The sequence below is a fragment of the Oryx dammah genome, unplaced genomic scaffold (assembly GCF_014754425.2).
Source record: "Oryx dammah isolate SB20612 unplaced genomic scaffold, SCBI_Odam_1.1 HiC_scaffold_12, whole genome shotgun sequence".
NCBI classification, from domain to species: domain Eukaryota; kingdom Metazoa; phylum Chordata; class Mammalia; order Artiodactyla; family Bovidae; genus Oryx; species Oryx dammah.
Window position 1 is genome coordinate 52,392,821 of NW_024070196.1, and position 15,936 is coordinate 52,408,756.

General features: G+C 41.6%; 1 protein-coding gene across 4 annotated transcripts in view; it reads left to right on the plus strand.

Moving 5' to 3' along the window:
- CLIP1 (CAP-Gly domain containing linker protein 1) overlaps nucleotides 1-15,936 on the plus strand; it is a 114,138-nt gene that overhangs the window by 20,906 nt on the left and 77,296 nt on the right. For all 4 annotated transcript variants that reach the window (XM_040250611.1, XM_040250614.1, XM_040250612.1 and 1 more), the window contains 2 exons: nucleotides 11,251-11,445; nucleotides 14,644-15,215. In XM_040250611.1, the coding sequence (XP_040106545.1) occupies nucleotides 11,361-11,445; nucleotides 14,644-15,215 (657 nt within the window). In that variant the 5' untranslated portion in view covers nucleotides 11,251-11,360. Of the gene's footprint in view, nucleotides 1-11,250; nucleotides 11,446-14,643; nucleotides 15,216-15,936 lie in introns of those variants that run through there.

Genomic DNA, 15,936 nt, shown 5'->3' on the forward strand with positions numbered 1-15,936 from the left:
TTTAGGTCAGTGTTCAGTGTTGAAAACATTTGTGTGCTTTCAGCATGTATTCTAACGCCGGGAGAACTGAATCTTTAACTTTTGAATTTTTGTTTGCTTTGCAAGACCTCTTTCATGGAAGTGTTAACTGGGGTGGAGTCTGAATGGTAGTGTGTGTTTGCAAATGGGTGCAGGGGGGTGATCCCAGAGGGTCTTTTAAAAAAAATATTTATTTTTATTTACTTATGGCTGTGCTGGGTCTTCGTTGCTGTGTGCAGGCCTTCTCCAGTTGCAGAGAGCAGGGGCTACTCTCGTTTTGGTGTGCGGGCTTCTCGTTGCAGAGCGTGGACCTTAGGGACGTGGGCTTTGGAGGCTGGGGCGTGTGGACTCGGCAGTTGTGGTGCATGGACCCAGCTGTCCCACTACATGTGGAATCTTCCCAAGCCAGGGATCGAACCCATGTCCCCTGCCTTGACAGGTGGATTCTCTACCACTGAACCACTAGGGAAGCCCCCAGAGGCATCTTGAAATGGCACTGTGGCAGTTTCCTGGGGCAGTTGGAGCAGTACCAGCTCTCTGTGTCTTGTATAAACTATTAGATGGCAGTAGAGTCACCTTTAAATTTGGGCTTCATTACTGGGTCTTTTTTTTCATTTCCCTTTCAAGGTCCTGATAACTAACCCACCGTCCTTACTATAGTAAAAAAAATTTTTTTATCTGGATGTTTTCAATATTCTTACCTTTACAAGGTGGGTGATAGGTGATTGCTTATTAAATTGCTTACTAAAAGGAAGAACTACAGCAATTCTTTCTTTGTCTTGAACTGTATCTTTAACCTCTGAAAACTTGCTTGTTTAGAATGGGAGACTGATTTGTATGTAATTTCCTGTGCAGTAATATGCAGTGAGAGAGGTTCTATTTGAGAGGAAAGTGGGGTGCTTGGATTCTTAGAAATAGTAATAGCTGGTATTTGAGATGCTTTCTATGTCCTGGTATTGTTTTCATCTCATGAAACTTCCCCAGTTGCTGATATTTTCCAGTATCTAACACACTAGACAAATGGATAGCAATCCTTGAGTTCATAGAGGGTAGAAGACATTTCTCTTTTGTTGGGTGGAAGAATAACTCTTCTTTCTGAAATCCCACCTTTAGGTAAAGCTGACATCCTCAAGAAATACAATACTACACTTCTTTTTTAGAAATACCAAAGAGGCTAGGTCTTGTAAGGTTATTTGCTTCCCTGAAATAAATATCTTGTCCTTTTGTGTTTGTTTTCTAGATCAGATCTTGGAGTTAATCACAAACACAGGTTATTAACCTAGTTCAAAATTTATGCGTATTTCGGGCGTGGCTTTTTTGTCTTCTTAAAATAAACTTGTAGGTTACACAGAAACAAAACAAAACTGTTCTTCTGGTGTTGATGTTTGACAACAGTGATTCCTGTTTTTAGGTGGAAATGTCAACCTTTCAGTGAGGAGGGAGGCGCAAGGGACTGTGTAGCTGAGCCGCCTGTGTCCTGGAGCCCTTGTCCCCACCGCGTCGTTGGTTCTCGGAAGTAGATCTCTCTTCTCTGGCATTTGAGAAGCATACGAGCAAAATAGTAGCTAATGTTAACTGTTCAGAAGTGAGCTGCTAAGTTCTAGAGACAAACATTTTACAAATGGTTTTTGGTTTGAAAAAAGAACTATCGCATCAGTCAGTGGTATAAATAAAAGGTTCTGGGGGTTGGTGTGTGGTATGTGTTGCAATATTATAGTTTGGAAAGTGAGATAATCAAATAATGTGACAGACTTAAAAATAAATGAAAAAAATACACCAGAACTTCAGTTGTTTCATCTAGGGAGGCATTGTTCACTAATTATAGTGATAAGCCATTCATAAACCCTTTTTGGAACTCCTGGAATTGGCCCAGGTGCCTTGGATACATGTTTGCTATGTTCAGTAATTGCCCATCATTGTATTTTTGAGGTTTTCGGATTCAAGTTTCGGAGACGGCTAGTAGTATTTTTAAGAGCCAAATCCAGTGAAGAGTATTGAGCCATTGAGATGGTTGGTCACTATTGCTTTGGGTCACTACTAAGGTGTAACTTAAAAACTGTCTCTGAAGTTATTTCTAAATTAAGAGTTAAAAATATTTTTGACCAAAGCAGTATTACTCAAATACATTGACTGTTTCCTCAGGTGGTTACTTTGAAGGACAATACCTGGCACATAGATGGTCCCTGGATGGAGACGGTTCTACAGCAATGCATACGACAGAACTTATATGGCTCTGGGCTGTTGAGTACTTGACATGTGGCTGGCGTGACTGAGGAACTGAAGTTTTAACTTGATTTCATTTTAAAAGAATTTAAACAGTGCAGGTGGCTAGTGGCTACTGTATTGGAGTGTGCAAACCTAGAATATTTAGCTTCCTGCTAGACTTATAAACTAGGGTGAGCAGCTTATGGTGAGAAACCAAAAGTTACCAAGCCACAGTAGCTTGTGAAATATCTGATCCCCCTCCCCTCCTGCAGTGTGAAGAGTAGTAAAGTCTGGAATTTGTCATTTGTATTCAGTGGTATCTAATCTTTATAGCCTCTCCCAAGTTTATCCTGGCTAAGGTATTATCATCCAAAGGGTTTTAGATGAGAAGCTTTCTTTGTGTTTGTAGTTTAATCATTGTCTTTTGATGCTCATGGTTCTTCCCTGCTGGTTAGGACCTGTCTCAGCAGCCAGCCCCGATCAGTTACCAGCACCCATGGCTGGAATGAATGAAAATTTGACATGTCCTCAGAAAAGAGGTTGCCAACTGTCAGTTAAAATCTTTGCTTGGTAATGGTGGTTAGGTTAAGATAATGAGAGGAACAAATGAAATAAATATAAAGCCTGAAGGGAAACTGTAGACGTCTTTTCATTTTGGACCAGTTCAGTCAGTTCAGTTCAGTTCAGTTGCTCAGTCATGTCTGACTCTTTGCGACCCTATGAATCACAGCACGCCAGGCCTACCTGTCCATCACCAACTCCCGGAGTTCACTCAAACTCATGTCCATCTAGTCGGTGATGCCATCCAGCCATCTCATCCTCTGTCGTCCCCTTCTCCTCCTGCCCTCAATCCTCCCAGCATTAGGGTCTTTTCCAATGAGTCAATTCTTCGCACGAGGTGGCCAAAATATTGGAGTTTCAGCTTCAGCATCAATCCTTCCAATGAACACCCAGGACTGATCTCCTTTAGGATGGACTAGTTGGATCTCCTTGCAGTCCAAGGGACTCTCAAGAGTCTTCTCCAACACCACAGTTCCAAAGCATCAATTCTTCGGTGCTCAGCTTTCTTCACAGTCCAACTCTCATCCATATATGACCACTGGAAAAACCAGAGCCTTGACTAGACGGACCTTTGTTGGCAAAGTAATATCTCTGCTTTTCAATATACTATCTAGGTTGGTCATAACTTTCCTTCCAAAGAGTAAGCATCTTTTAATTTCATGGCTGTAGTCACCATCTGCAGTGATTTTGGAGCCCCCCAAAATGAAGTCTGACACTATTTCCACTATTTCCCCATCTATTTCCCATGAAGTGATGGGACCAGATGCTATGATCTTCGTTTTCTGAATGTTGAGCTTTAAGCCAGCTTTTTCACTCTCCTCTTTCACTTTCATCAAGAAGCTCTTTAGTTCCTCTTCACTTTCTTCCATAAGGGTGGTGTCATCTGCATATCTGAGGTTATTGATATTTCTCTCTGCAATCTTGATTCCAGCTTGTGCTTTATCCAGCCCAGCATTTCTCATGATGCACTCTGCATATAAGTTAAATAAGCAGGGTGACAATATACAGCCTTGACGTACTCCTTTTCCTATTGGGAACCAGTCTGTTGGTCCATGTCCAGTTCTAACTGTTGCTTCCTGACCTCCATATAGGTTTCTCAAGAGGCAGGTCAGGTGGTCTGGTATTCCCATCTCTTTCAGAATTTTCCACAGTTTATTGTGATCCACACAGTCAAAGGCTTTGGCATAGTCAATAAAGCAGAAATAGATGTTTTTCTGGAACTCTCTTGCTTTTTCCATGATCCAGAGGATGTTGGCAATTTGATCTCTGGTTCCTTTGCCTTTTCTAAAACCAGCTTGAACATCTGGAAGTTCATGGTTCCCGTATTGCTGAAGCCTGGCTTGGAGAATTTTGAACATTACTTTACTAGCGTGTAAGATGAGTGCAATTGTGTGGTAGTTTGAGCATTCTTTGGCGTTGCCTTTCTTTGGGATTGGAATGAAAACTGACCTTTTCCAGTCCTGTGGCCACTGCTGAGTTTTCCAAATTTGCTGGCATATTGAGTGCAGCACTTTCACAGCATCATCTTTCAGGATTTGAAATAGCTCAACTGGAATTCCATCACCTCCACTAGCTTTGTTCATAGTGATGCTTTCTAAGGCCCACTTGACTTCACATTCCAGGATGTCTGGCTCTAGGTGAGTGATCACACCTTCATGATTATCTGGGTCGTGAAGCTCTTTTTTGTACAGTTCTTCTGTGTATTCTTGCCTCCTCTTCTTAATATTTTCTGCTTCTGTTAGATCCATACCATTTCTGTCTTTTATCGAGCCCATCTTTGCATGAAATGTTCCCTTGGTATCTCTAATTTTCTTGAAGAGATCTCTAGTCTTTCCCAAAGATCTTTAAAATTTGGACCAGTAGGTTAAAAAAAGAGAATCCCCCTGCCCTGCCCCGCCGTACTGCGTGGCTTGTGGGATCTTAGTTCCCCAACCAGGGACCGAACCCAGGCCACAGCAGTGAAATCTCTGAGTCCTACGCACTGGATCACCAAGGAATTCCCTCTAAAACTCTTTCAAGTCTCTTTCCTATTTAACTCTCTAAATTGATTTCTTACAAGAATCTTCTAATGTTTGCCATACTGAGCATCTTATTCACATGCTCCATACCTTTCCTCCTCCCTCGTTTCTTTTCTGAAATTTTTTCTCTGTGCCTTAAAAAAAAAAAATCCTGACTGCCAACACCTGTCCAACACTGTTGCTGACTGCCACCCCCTCAAATTCTGCCTTGCCCCTGAAATCTTTTCTTTCTGCCTCAGTCCACTCCACCTTTGCCATCTTCTAAGACACTTTCAGGACCATCACATTCCATAGTTTGGTATTTCTCATGAGTGGCATTTTATTTTTAATTATTATATATTTGTGGGTCTTTTCTCTCCAAGTGCATCATAAATTCTTGAGCTTAGGCCTGTGCTATATGTTGTTCTGTCACCTGTAGCAAGCACCAAAAATAACTTTCTAAAATATTGGGTATGTCCCAACTGGTTTGTTAACTCATTTAAACAATTGAGACTATTTTTCTCATTTTTATATAGTCAGCTTTGTTTATAAAGTACAACTAGGGATATAAAGATGATTAAAACACAGTTTCATCCCCCCCAGGGCGTGTTTAATCTGGTAGAATCTCTAGGGTGCTTCATAGGTGGCTCAGTGGTAAAGAATCCGCCTGCCAATGAAGGAAACGCTGGGGATACAAGTTCGTTGCCTGGTTGGAAAGATCCCCTGGAGTAGGAAATGGCAACCTGCTCCAGTATTCTTGCCTAGAAAATTCCATGGACAGAGTCTGGCGGGCTGTAGTCCATGGGGTCTCAGAGTCTGATGACTGAACGACTGAACACATACTCATACACATACAGAATCTACGGCCTTATAGACCCAGCTCGGCGTGCCAGGTGATAGCAAAGAGATACAGACTTGGTTCTATGGGAAACTGAAGGATGAACACATTTTCATTGGTGAAAGGTTTTGTGGGGCAGCTGCATCCCTAACTGGCCCTTGAGTAGGGTTTCAGCAGATGAAAATAAGTAGGGTTGGAAATGGAGAAAGAAGTGGCAGCCCTCTCCAGTGTTCTTGCCTGGGAAATCCCATGGACAGAGGAGCCTAGTGGGCTACAGTCCAAGGGGTTGTTGCAAAGAGTTGGACACCACCTAGCAACTGAACCACCAAACGACCAGGCTTGGAAAGGGCTTTCAAGACTGAGTGAAAAAGCTGAAACAAAAGCATAGAGTGACACCAAGACTTCTGTAGGGGTAGTTGCCAAATCGGTCACGTGGGTGATTCATGTATGTGTAATTGAGAAAATGAACCTCTGATCTTATCAGTTGTTCCGCAGTGTTTCTCAAACGTTAGCCTCAGAACTGTCTGAAGGGCTTGGAATGCAGATAGCCGGCCCCACCCCTAGATTGCGTTTCAGTAGGTTTGGGGAAGATCCCAAATAATTTGCATTTCTAGCAAGTTCCCAGGAGATGCTGCTGCTGCTAGCTGCTAGCTCCGTTCCATCTGATATCTGCCTTAGAGAAATGTCCGACTTATGTATACAGATACCCCAATGTCAATGCATCATTGTGTTCACGTTGCTTTCCAAACCTACATCTGGTCTTGTATAGATTGTAGGGTTCAGGCTTCTTCCATCACTCAGCTCCTAACACAGTGCTGTAACAATGCAGGTAATACAGTAGTAAACCCTGTACTTGCTAACTTGACTTCCAGATCTAAAAATGTTCTGAAGGAGAAGCACATGCTTCTGGAAGCCCTCAGGAACTGGGAAGCCCTCTATGGCTCAAAATGTAAAGCAAAAATGCTTACAGTAGCAGTTCTCAAATGTTTTTTCCTCAGGACCCCTGTACATCCTTAAAAATAATTGAGGTCTCCAAAGAGTTTTCATTTATATTGGTTTTATCCTTTGATATTTATCATATTAGAAATTAAAACTGAAAATATTTAAAAATATTTATTAATTCATTAGAAATAATAATAATAAGCCCACTAACATGTTATATGTCTTTAATGAAGAATAACTATTTTCTAAAGTAAAAAAAGAATGAATGACAAGATGGCATCGTTTCACATTCTTGCCAGTCTCTAAATGACTGGCTTTAACAGAAGACAAGCTTAGTAAAAGATACCTCCTGCATTTGAACTGTAATGATACCTTGTTTTGGTTGAAGTCCATGAAGAAAATTGGCCTTACCCAGATTTATAGGAAAGGCAGAGCATTTTCAGATACATATGGATTTTTTTCTTTTAATACTTCTCCAAAAACTTGATAGGTTGTAGTTTCTTAAAGGTGAAATCTCAAACTGTATGAGTGAACTTCTATCATTACATAAAACTCCACTGGTCTAATTTGTGCTTTGAATGAATGTGATTTTGTAACAGTATACATTGTTGGTTGGAAAAAAATTGACTCATTGAGTTATGAGATCTTTCAAATATTGGCACATTTCATTTATGCAAATATAATTATATTTGTTAGTATTGTCACTGTCATGAGAAACACCTGTAGTACTGAGACACTCTCAGGCTCACAGAGGATGTGTGAATAACTTGAATTTTATTTGTCAACAAATAGTTGTTTTCCTTGAAGTGACAGGCTCACATGATTCATTTTTAAGGAAATAGCTGCAGGATACCAAGTCTGAGCAACCATAGTTCCCGGTTGGGGAACTAGATCCCACGTGCTGCAACAAAGATCCCTTGAGCTGCACCTAAGACCCAGTGCAGCCAAAATAAATAAATTAAAAAAAAAAAAAAGAAAATAATTGGCCTTCCCAGGTGCCTCAGCAATAAGGGATCCTCCTGCCAAAGCAGGCAATACAGGAGACAAGGGTTTCCTCACTGGTTCGGGAAGATCTCCTGGAGTAGAAGATGGCAACCTGCTCCAGTACTCAGGCCTGGAAAGTCCCACGTACAGAGGAGCCTCGTGGGCCTGCCGTCCATGGGGTCTCAAAAGAGTGGAACGTGACTGAACACACATACACACACATCATAGTATTATAAGGCTCAACTGCGATAATAAGGATAACATTTATTTCTAAATGATAATATTCTGGTGTTGTGGTCTTCACCTGTTGGGAGGGTGGAGGGGGCCCTTAGATCCAAATATAAGCATCAGAATTTCAAATATTCTCAATGTATTAGTGAGGCAAGTACATCTCTTTTCTTTTTGCATGTGTTTTGGAATTGATTCATTTCAGTATGACATTGACTGACCTTGAAACATTGTGCAGAGCAATTGTTTCTGGGTCATTACATTTTGTGGGTACCATGACCAAGAACTTTGATCTTTTCTTTCTCAGTGAATTGATTTTTTTTTCCCCAAAAGCAAGCCTGACATGGCATTCATTAATAATGCATGAGAAAGAAACTTAAATTGGAAGATTTAAAAGCCAGCATTGGTGATGTTCCTCCTAATTCTCTTATTGAGACATAGATTTTTCTCCTTCCTTAAATCTTGGTCACAGTTCCCCTGCTTTGGGATTCAAGTGGCTCAGATGGACTGAGAGCCAGAGGCACAAAGATCAGACAACAGAAGACTTAAAGACCCCGAGTTTATGACCATTCTTAGGTTCCTGATAACAACACACCTCTGTTTCTTGGGCCAAGGCTTTTAGAGGGCAGCGTTTTGTGAGCTTAGAGTGTTGAGCTGCAAGGTTTGCAACTGGCTAAGGCTGACCTAGTCACTTACTGTGGCGGTTTTCAGAATTTCTCTTTAGGGAGGAGTGCTTGATGTGAGCTCAAGAATTCACTGTTGCGCCTGAGTGAAATATTTTAAGGAGTACTTCATCCTCTCTTCTTAACACTATAATAGCTTTTCCAGGACGTTTGTGCCTCCTCCATCTGTTCTGTCCTTCCCTACCTGATCGTCATCACTTTATGATGTTGGACCAGGGTGAAGCGTTGGCAAGACACAGAGCCCTTGGTATTCTCTGCACTTAGCTTATCCCCATCCTCCTCAAACATTTTTGCACGTGCAAACAACCTTTTTGGCACCAGGGACCAGTTTCATGGAAGAATTTTTCCAGGGACCAGGTTGGGGTGGGAGATAGTTTCAGGATGATTCGAGTGCATTACATTTTTTGTGCACTTTATTATTATGACATTGTGATATATAATTGAATAATTAGACAGCTCACCATAATGCAGAATCAGTGGGAGCCCCTGAGCTTGTTTTCCTAAGCTCAGGTGGTAATATGAGCAATGGGGAGCGGCTGTTAATACAGATGAAGCTTCACTTGCTCAGCCGCTGCTCACCTCCTGAGCAGCCTGGTTCCTCAGCGGAACCAGTCTGTGTCCTGGTGGGTTGGGGACCCCTGGTCTAGAGGAGACTCAGCCAAACCCTTCCATCTGTCTAAGGCAGTAGCAGGAGCAGTTACCTCTGCTTGCATCTGACAGACTGTGGGTGGTGAGGATCTAGCAGTAAAGCACATGGTTTCAAATCTGAGTCAGAACCACCCGACCTGGTGCAGAGACTCCCAGCCCACTGCCACGGTCCTGGCAGCGATGGTGATGGTGGTGATAGTAAGGAACCCAGGAATTTTGTATTAATAGTCAGAATAGGCAACCACTGTCTTCAGATTCACAGCAGTTCTGTATCTGTTAATCACAGTCTTCTCCCAAACCACACAATTCACCTTTGACTTAAAAAAAAAAAAAAAGCCACTTTTGTGACATTTTGAACCCTCTTGAGAACCATGGGAAATCTGCAGAGTGAGCCTGAGGAAGCTGCTGTCTTGGTTTGATTTCCTTTCAGTCTGATTAGCTTTGAATAGAAAAACGTACATGGCTGTATTAGTTTCCTGGGTCTGCCATAGCAAGCGACCGCCAACCTGGTGGCTTAAATCTGTTCCGTCACAGCTCTGGAGGCCAAATGTCTGAAACCATGGTGTCGCCAGGGTAGGTTCCTTCTGGAGCTCTGAGGGAGACTCCATCTCAGGGAATCCATCTCAGGCTTTTCTCTTAGCTTTCGGTGGCTGCTGGCCACCCTTGGCTTGTAGACACATGGCTGTGATCCCTGCCTCCATCGTCACCTGGCTGTCTCCCCTGGGCTCTTCTCTTCTAATAGGACACTGATCCTCAGGTTAGGGCATGCAGGTCATCCAGGAGGCGCTCACCTCAAGGTCTGTTCACAGAGTCCAGATGGATATCTCTTTTGATCAACAGATTTTCCTTGTCTTTTTTTTTTTTTTTTTTTTTGCCTCATGGCTTGTGGGATCTTAGTTCCCCAACCAGGGATCAAACCCAGGCCCTCGGCAGTGAGAGCATGGCATCCCACCATTAATACAGGCTAATATAGTTAATATTAGCCTATAGTTAATATAGGCTTGTCCCACTGGATCACCAGGGAATTCCCAGATGGATATGTCTTTTGGGGAGGCTGCCATTCAACCCACCACAGGGACCAAGGGGCCACAGCAGCACCTCTGTCAGCCCTGGCCGAGTTGCTTACTGACGCTCCGCATTGCTTGTAAAAGAGAGATTGAGGTCTGTGCCTCGTCACCCAAACTCGACTAGCAGGAAAAAAAATAAAAAAGCACAGAATGCAGACATTTGAGAGAGTGTCAGTAAATAGCATTTTTCTCTCTGAATTCTGTTTTCTTAGGTATTATGTCTAGAAATATTTTTCCCTATTCCAAAATCCAAAGGTCTTCCTTCTCTCTTAAAGAGCAAATTATAGTTTTGCGCGAGCCCAGAAGTTGTAGATTCATACTTGGTCTTGACTAAACAGATGATTGTGTTTCTGTAAACAGAATAAAGATAATTTTCCTTTAGTACTTTCTAGGTACAGCTTTCTTCTTACAGAGTTTGCCATTGAACCCTCTCTCTCATTTAACATATATATGGTTTTATATTGTTATTATATATTTCTGTGGATTAATCTATATATATAGTTAATATAGGCTTGTGCTCATAAATCTTAAGCAACATAGAAATAAATGAAGTGAAAACTGAAAGCTAACTCTGTTCAGTCTGGTGGACATTTTTCTGAACCTCTTTATGGGTTATGTGGTTTTGGAGCAGTGTACTGAAATGATATTGTTAGACACTATAAAGAAAAGTGAGCATATTGCCAGCCTTAGCTTCCTGTCTTTAGGATAATAAATTACTTTTAAACCTATTTCAACAGCATCTTCATTTTTCTAAAAGACTTTTAAAAAATATTTATTTTTGTTTGCTTAGGGATCTTTAGTTGTAGATTGTGAACTCCTAGTTTCAACATGTGGAATCTAGTTCCCTGACCAAGGATTGAACTCACGCCAACCCCTGCATTGAGAGCGTGGAGTCGCAGCCACTGGACCACCAGGAGGTTCCAGCATCTTCAATCTTTTTGATATCTGGAGTTTTCTAGGTTCTTATGTTCATTGTGGAGACATAAGGGAGACTTTAGGTTGTGAAAGCTGCTTTCCATAATTGTTTCTATTTTCTTTTCTCTCGATTCTAAACTCTTTTTCTGTTTATCTCTTTGCAGATTTAACCCAGAGACTGACTTCACTATAGAATCACCCACAGTTGTATCAATGACTGGGGAAAGATAGTGGCAACAGGCAAAGGAGAAACAGCTCTGACACACAGAAGAAGATGAGTATGCTAAAACCAAGTGGGCTTAAGGCCCCCACCAAGATTCTGAAGCCTGGAAGCACAGCCTTGAAGACACCTGCTGCTGGTAATGCTTTATGTTTCTCTTTAACAGCAAGGAAATTTTAATCCTGTATGAAGACTTCTATTTGAAAGTCTTGATTTGAAAAATGTAAGAAGACAGTCTTATAGAACTTCATATTCTTAAAAATACTTGAAAAAGTTTCAATTAAAAGACATAGAATTTTATATCTAGAAGTCTTTTTAAAAAAATGTTTATTTGTTTAATTGTACTGGGTCTTAGTTGTGGCATGTGGGATCTAGTTCCCTGACCAGGAACTGAACCCTGGCCCCCTGCACTGGGAGCAGGGAAGTCTTAACCACTGGACCACTAGGGAAGTCCCAAATTTTCTGTCTAGAAGTCTTATTCAATGAAGAGTCTATCTTAATTTCATGTCTTCAGTGTAAGGCAGCGGTCCCAACCTTTCTGGCACCAGGGACTGATTTCACAGAAGTCTTTCCACACACTTGCGGAGGGGGTGGGTTTGGGGATGATTCAAGTGCATTTATTGTGCACTTTATTCCTAATTTAATGCTGCTGCTGATCTGACAGGGGGCACTCGTTTGTGGCCCAGAGGTTAGGGACCCCTGGTACACCGGTGCTGAAATAATTGTCAAGTTAACTTCAGTATTTGATCCTGACCGTGTTAAAGTGTTTCTTCAGTTTTCCTCCCCATGTATCTTCCTGAGCCCATCAGGACCTTTCTCCTCGGGGTTTAGGGATATGTAGAGAAAGCAAAGACTAGTCAGACTTAAAAGATATGACAGTCATTGACCCGAAGTTGGCCATTGTCATCAGGGAGCAGGTACTACAGTGGCTCAAGTCTGGCTCATGAGGGAAGCCTGTGTCAGTTTATAGATGAACCTGTGCCTTTGATTATCATTAGCAACCTGTTCCTCATCTGTTGTTCTTCTCATCCTCTACCGTTTCCACTTACATCCCATAATGATCAGAGAGGCAGGAGGAGAGGACATCTGATGCTTGCTTTCGTCATCTTTTTATGTGATTTATGTACTATTAAATCTAAAATCTTAGGTTTTCAGCCATTTTAGACAGGTGCCCACCATAATCTATTAAGTCCAACATTGTTTCTTCAAGTTCTTTCATAAAGACATTCATTGGGCTTTCTTGAGGAAAGGAATCTTTGTGGTTTTTTTTTTTTTTCCCCCACTGCTGTATTCCATCTACACACCTGGAAAATTTCCTGGCATGTAACGGGAGCTCAGTAAGTACTGACTGATTAGAGATGGTAAGTTCTTTACGTTGTATATATCAGGATAAAACCTGGTTCTTTTCAGAGAGGCCATAAAAAGAAAGCTTTACTAATAAGGCAAAGGATTGTGAAGAAATGGATTTATTTCAGGGCTATTTAGCCTTGTGGAAATCAGTTCTAATTTTGGCATCCCCTTCTTCTCCCCAAGATCTTTCCTCTTTTAAGACCCCTTCAAATGCCAAACCTTCTGTGAAGCCATCCACTGTTATACTTAACCCCTGTTAGAATTGTCTTTTTCACTTTTAATATTTTTTGTGCATGCCTTTTAGCATATAGAGTCCTTGAGTCCACAGATCATATGTAATTCAACTCGGTTTCCCCAGCCTTCTTTGGCACACATGAGATTAAAGTAGCTTATTAAGGCTAAAACTTATATGCTTGAGAGGAAGTCATTGCCAAGAAATTCAAGACACTTTTATGAAGATAGTTTTTCAGAAATTCATGCTTGCCGCACTCTGAAGAATGATTGTTGATATACAAAGTGAAAGTCAAAGTGAAGTCGTTCAGTCATGTCCGACGCTTTGCGACCCCATGGACTGTAGCATACTAGGCTCCATGGACACGTTGATGTACAAAGCTGGCACTAACTCTTAAAAAAATAAATAAATAAACTAGCCCCTGTCTTTGGCAGATTATTATCTCTTCTATCTGGTAACACCCACTGTCTTCTAAAAAAAAAAAAAAACAATAAAAACCCTCCACAAATGGAAACTCTAGTCTCCCTTTCTATGTAGGGTAAAGAGATGCTCAGATGCTCAGCACCCACTCTCAGCCAGCCAGGCCCCTCTGCTTCCCAGGCTTTGTGTGATTCACTCCTGCTGATCAGACCTCAGACTAGAGGTCACCTCCTCCAGGAGGCCTTCCCTGACTGTTCTACCCAAAGGCATTATCTCCTCCGCAGCACTTAGACCACCTGAAATGGCTTGGTGTGTCTCTTAACTGCTTCTCTACCTCTAGACTCTGAACTCTACGAAGGCACAGACTACACTGTCTTGCTTTGTCTCCCAGTGAAGAACAGTGCCTGGGACTAGTTCTGGAGTGGATGGAACTCAAAAAAGATGTATAACATGGATGAATACATTATTTCATTTAATTCTCATTTTGGGGGAAAAAAACCCATCAAGATAGGTATCACTACTTTCCCCCTTTACAGATTAAAAAAAACTCAGGTCATGTAACATCCTAAGATCAAGATATGCCCGGTAAATGGCAGACATTAAGAATTCAGGCTCTGTTTGCCAGTTCACACTAAAAATTTGATCAGTGGCTGCTGGGTGGATGCATGAATGTATTTCTAGTGGAAATACCACATTTCTGGCAAAATTTTAACTCTGTCTTTACCATTGGGTAGAGTTTGCAAAGTCATCTTGCTTTCACAGGGAGTCCGGCTCTCTTTTCTTCCTTGCATTGACTTCCACCTCTGCTAGCAAAAGGATAGTCTTGAAACAGTGATGGTGGGAACTCCAGCACTAAATCTCCTCCTGTGTCAAGTTAATTGAGAATCTCTGTTGTGACTATTGGCCTAGTCCTGTCATTTTTAGGTGACCTCTCAAATGGGGGAATAGAGTCCATTTCAATGGGTCTGAGTTCACACATGTTGTGCCGGATATGGGGAAACAATGAAATCAGACCTATGTTATAAATTCTGGGAAAAGGACTACATTTTTCCCCCTTGTTTTTGACTTCTTCCAATCTAAATTTCAAATAAAGATTAAGTCTTATCAGCTCACTGAGTTTTGATAGCACTGAAAACAGTAGTGATGGATCAAGTATTAATACTTTTTACCTCCTTGCTAAAAAAAAAAAGAAGAAATATAAACAGAGTATCTCTTGAACTATTGTGGCTACTTCTGTTGCTTTTGACTCTTCTTCTCTAGTTTATTTTCCTTAATTTAGGAGTTTCTGCTTAAATATGAAACTGAATCTTTTCTGATCCTTTCTTCTGTTTGCAGTTGCTGCTCCAGTAGAAAAAACAATATCCAGTGAAAAAGCATCAAGCACTCTGTCCTCTGAGACACAAGAGGAGTTTGTGGATGACTTTCGAGTTGGGGAGCGAGTTTGGGTGAATGGGAATAAGCCTGGATTTATCCAGTTCCTGGGAGAAACCCAGTTTGCACCAGGCCAGTGGGCCGGGATCGTTTTGGATGAGCCCATAGGCAAGAATGATGGCTCAGTAGCAGGAGTTCGGTACTTCCAGTGTGAGCCTCTAAAGGGGATATTTACCCGACCTTCAAAGTTGACGAGGAAGGTGCAGGCAGAGGATGAAGCTGATGGCCCGCAGATGACTCACGCTTCCAGGGCGACTTCGCCTCTGTCCACTTCGGCAGTCAGCATGGTGTCCTCGTCCCCAGCCACCCCCTCAAATATTCCCCACAAATCGTCCCAACCAACTGCAAAGGAACCTTCAGCTACGTCTCAGATCAGCAACCTTACGAAAACCACCAGCGAATCTATCTCTAACCTTTCAGAGGCAGGCTCAATCAAGAAAGGAGAGAGAGAACTCAAAATCGGAGACCGAGTATTGGTGAGTGCAGAAACCTTCTGAGGCCGGCGTGTTGACCTAAGAGAGAATCACTGGCGAGGGGGTGAAATACACACGTGTGGGCTCAGAATCTGTTCTGTTCACTCATTTCAAGAGAAATTAATCAGGTTTTCTGGTTCTGTTTGTGTGAATATGCAACAGATTAGAAACTGGCTATGTAGTTTGTATATAGTGTAAGCATAGGTTTGCAGTGATCAACCTAGTTTTGTCTTCCAGTTTAGCTAAAAGAGTATTGAATTTTTAGCTTGTAAATATTGAGATAGCTTTATCTGACAAAACAAGCTGAGAGGTGGACTGAGATGTTTTTTAACAAAGGGTTTTTTTTTCCCCTCTCTAGTTTTTAATTTTTGCTTTCAGAATAGTATGTGGATAAATATGAGATCCTGTCTTCTTGAGTGTCTTGGAAAACTCAGACATCACAGGATGTTATTTCAGAACTTCTGTGCCTTTTAAACTATCAGATTTAGGTCTAGGAAAAGGAAGGAAATGTACACTAGGTTCTGTTGGGCTAAAAAGGCAGGAAACACAATGTATAAGGTCTGTATGCTGTGCATTCGCGAAGCCCCGAATTTGACACGATGATTGGTTTATTCTTTTTTTATTTGTTTTACATAATAGGCAGTATAGCAGCACTAAAAAAAAACATAAGGTGAGTCTAACTCTGCTGCTATGGCCTGAGCAAGTTATTTAACTTCTTAGTTTT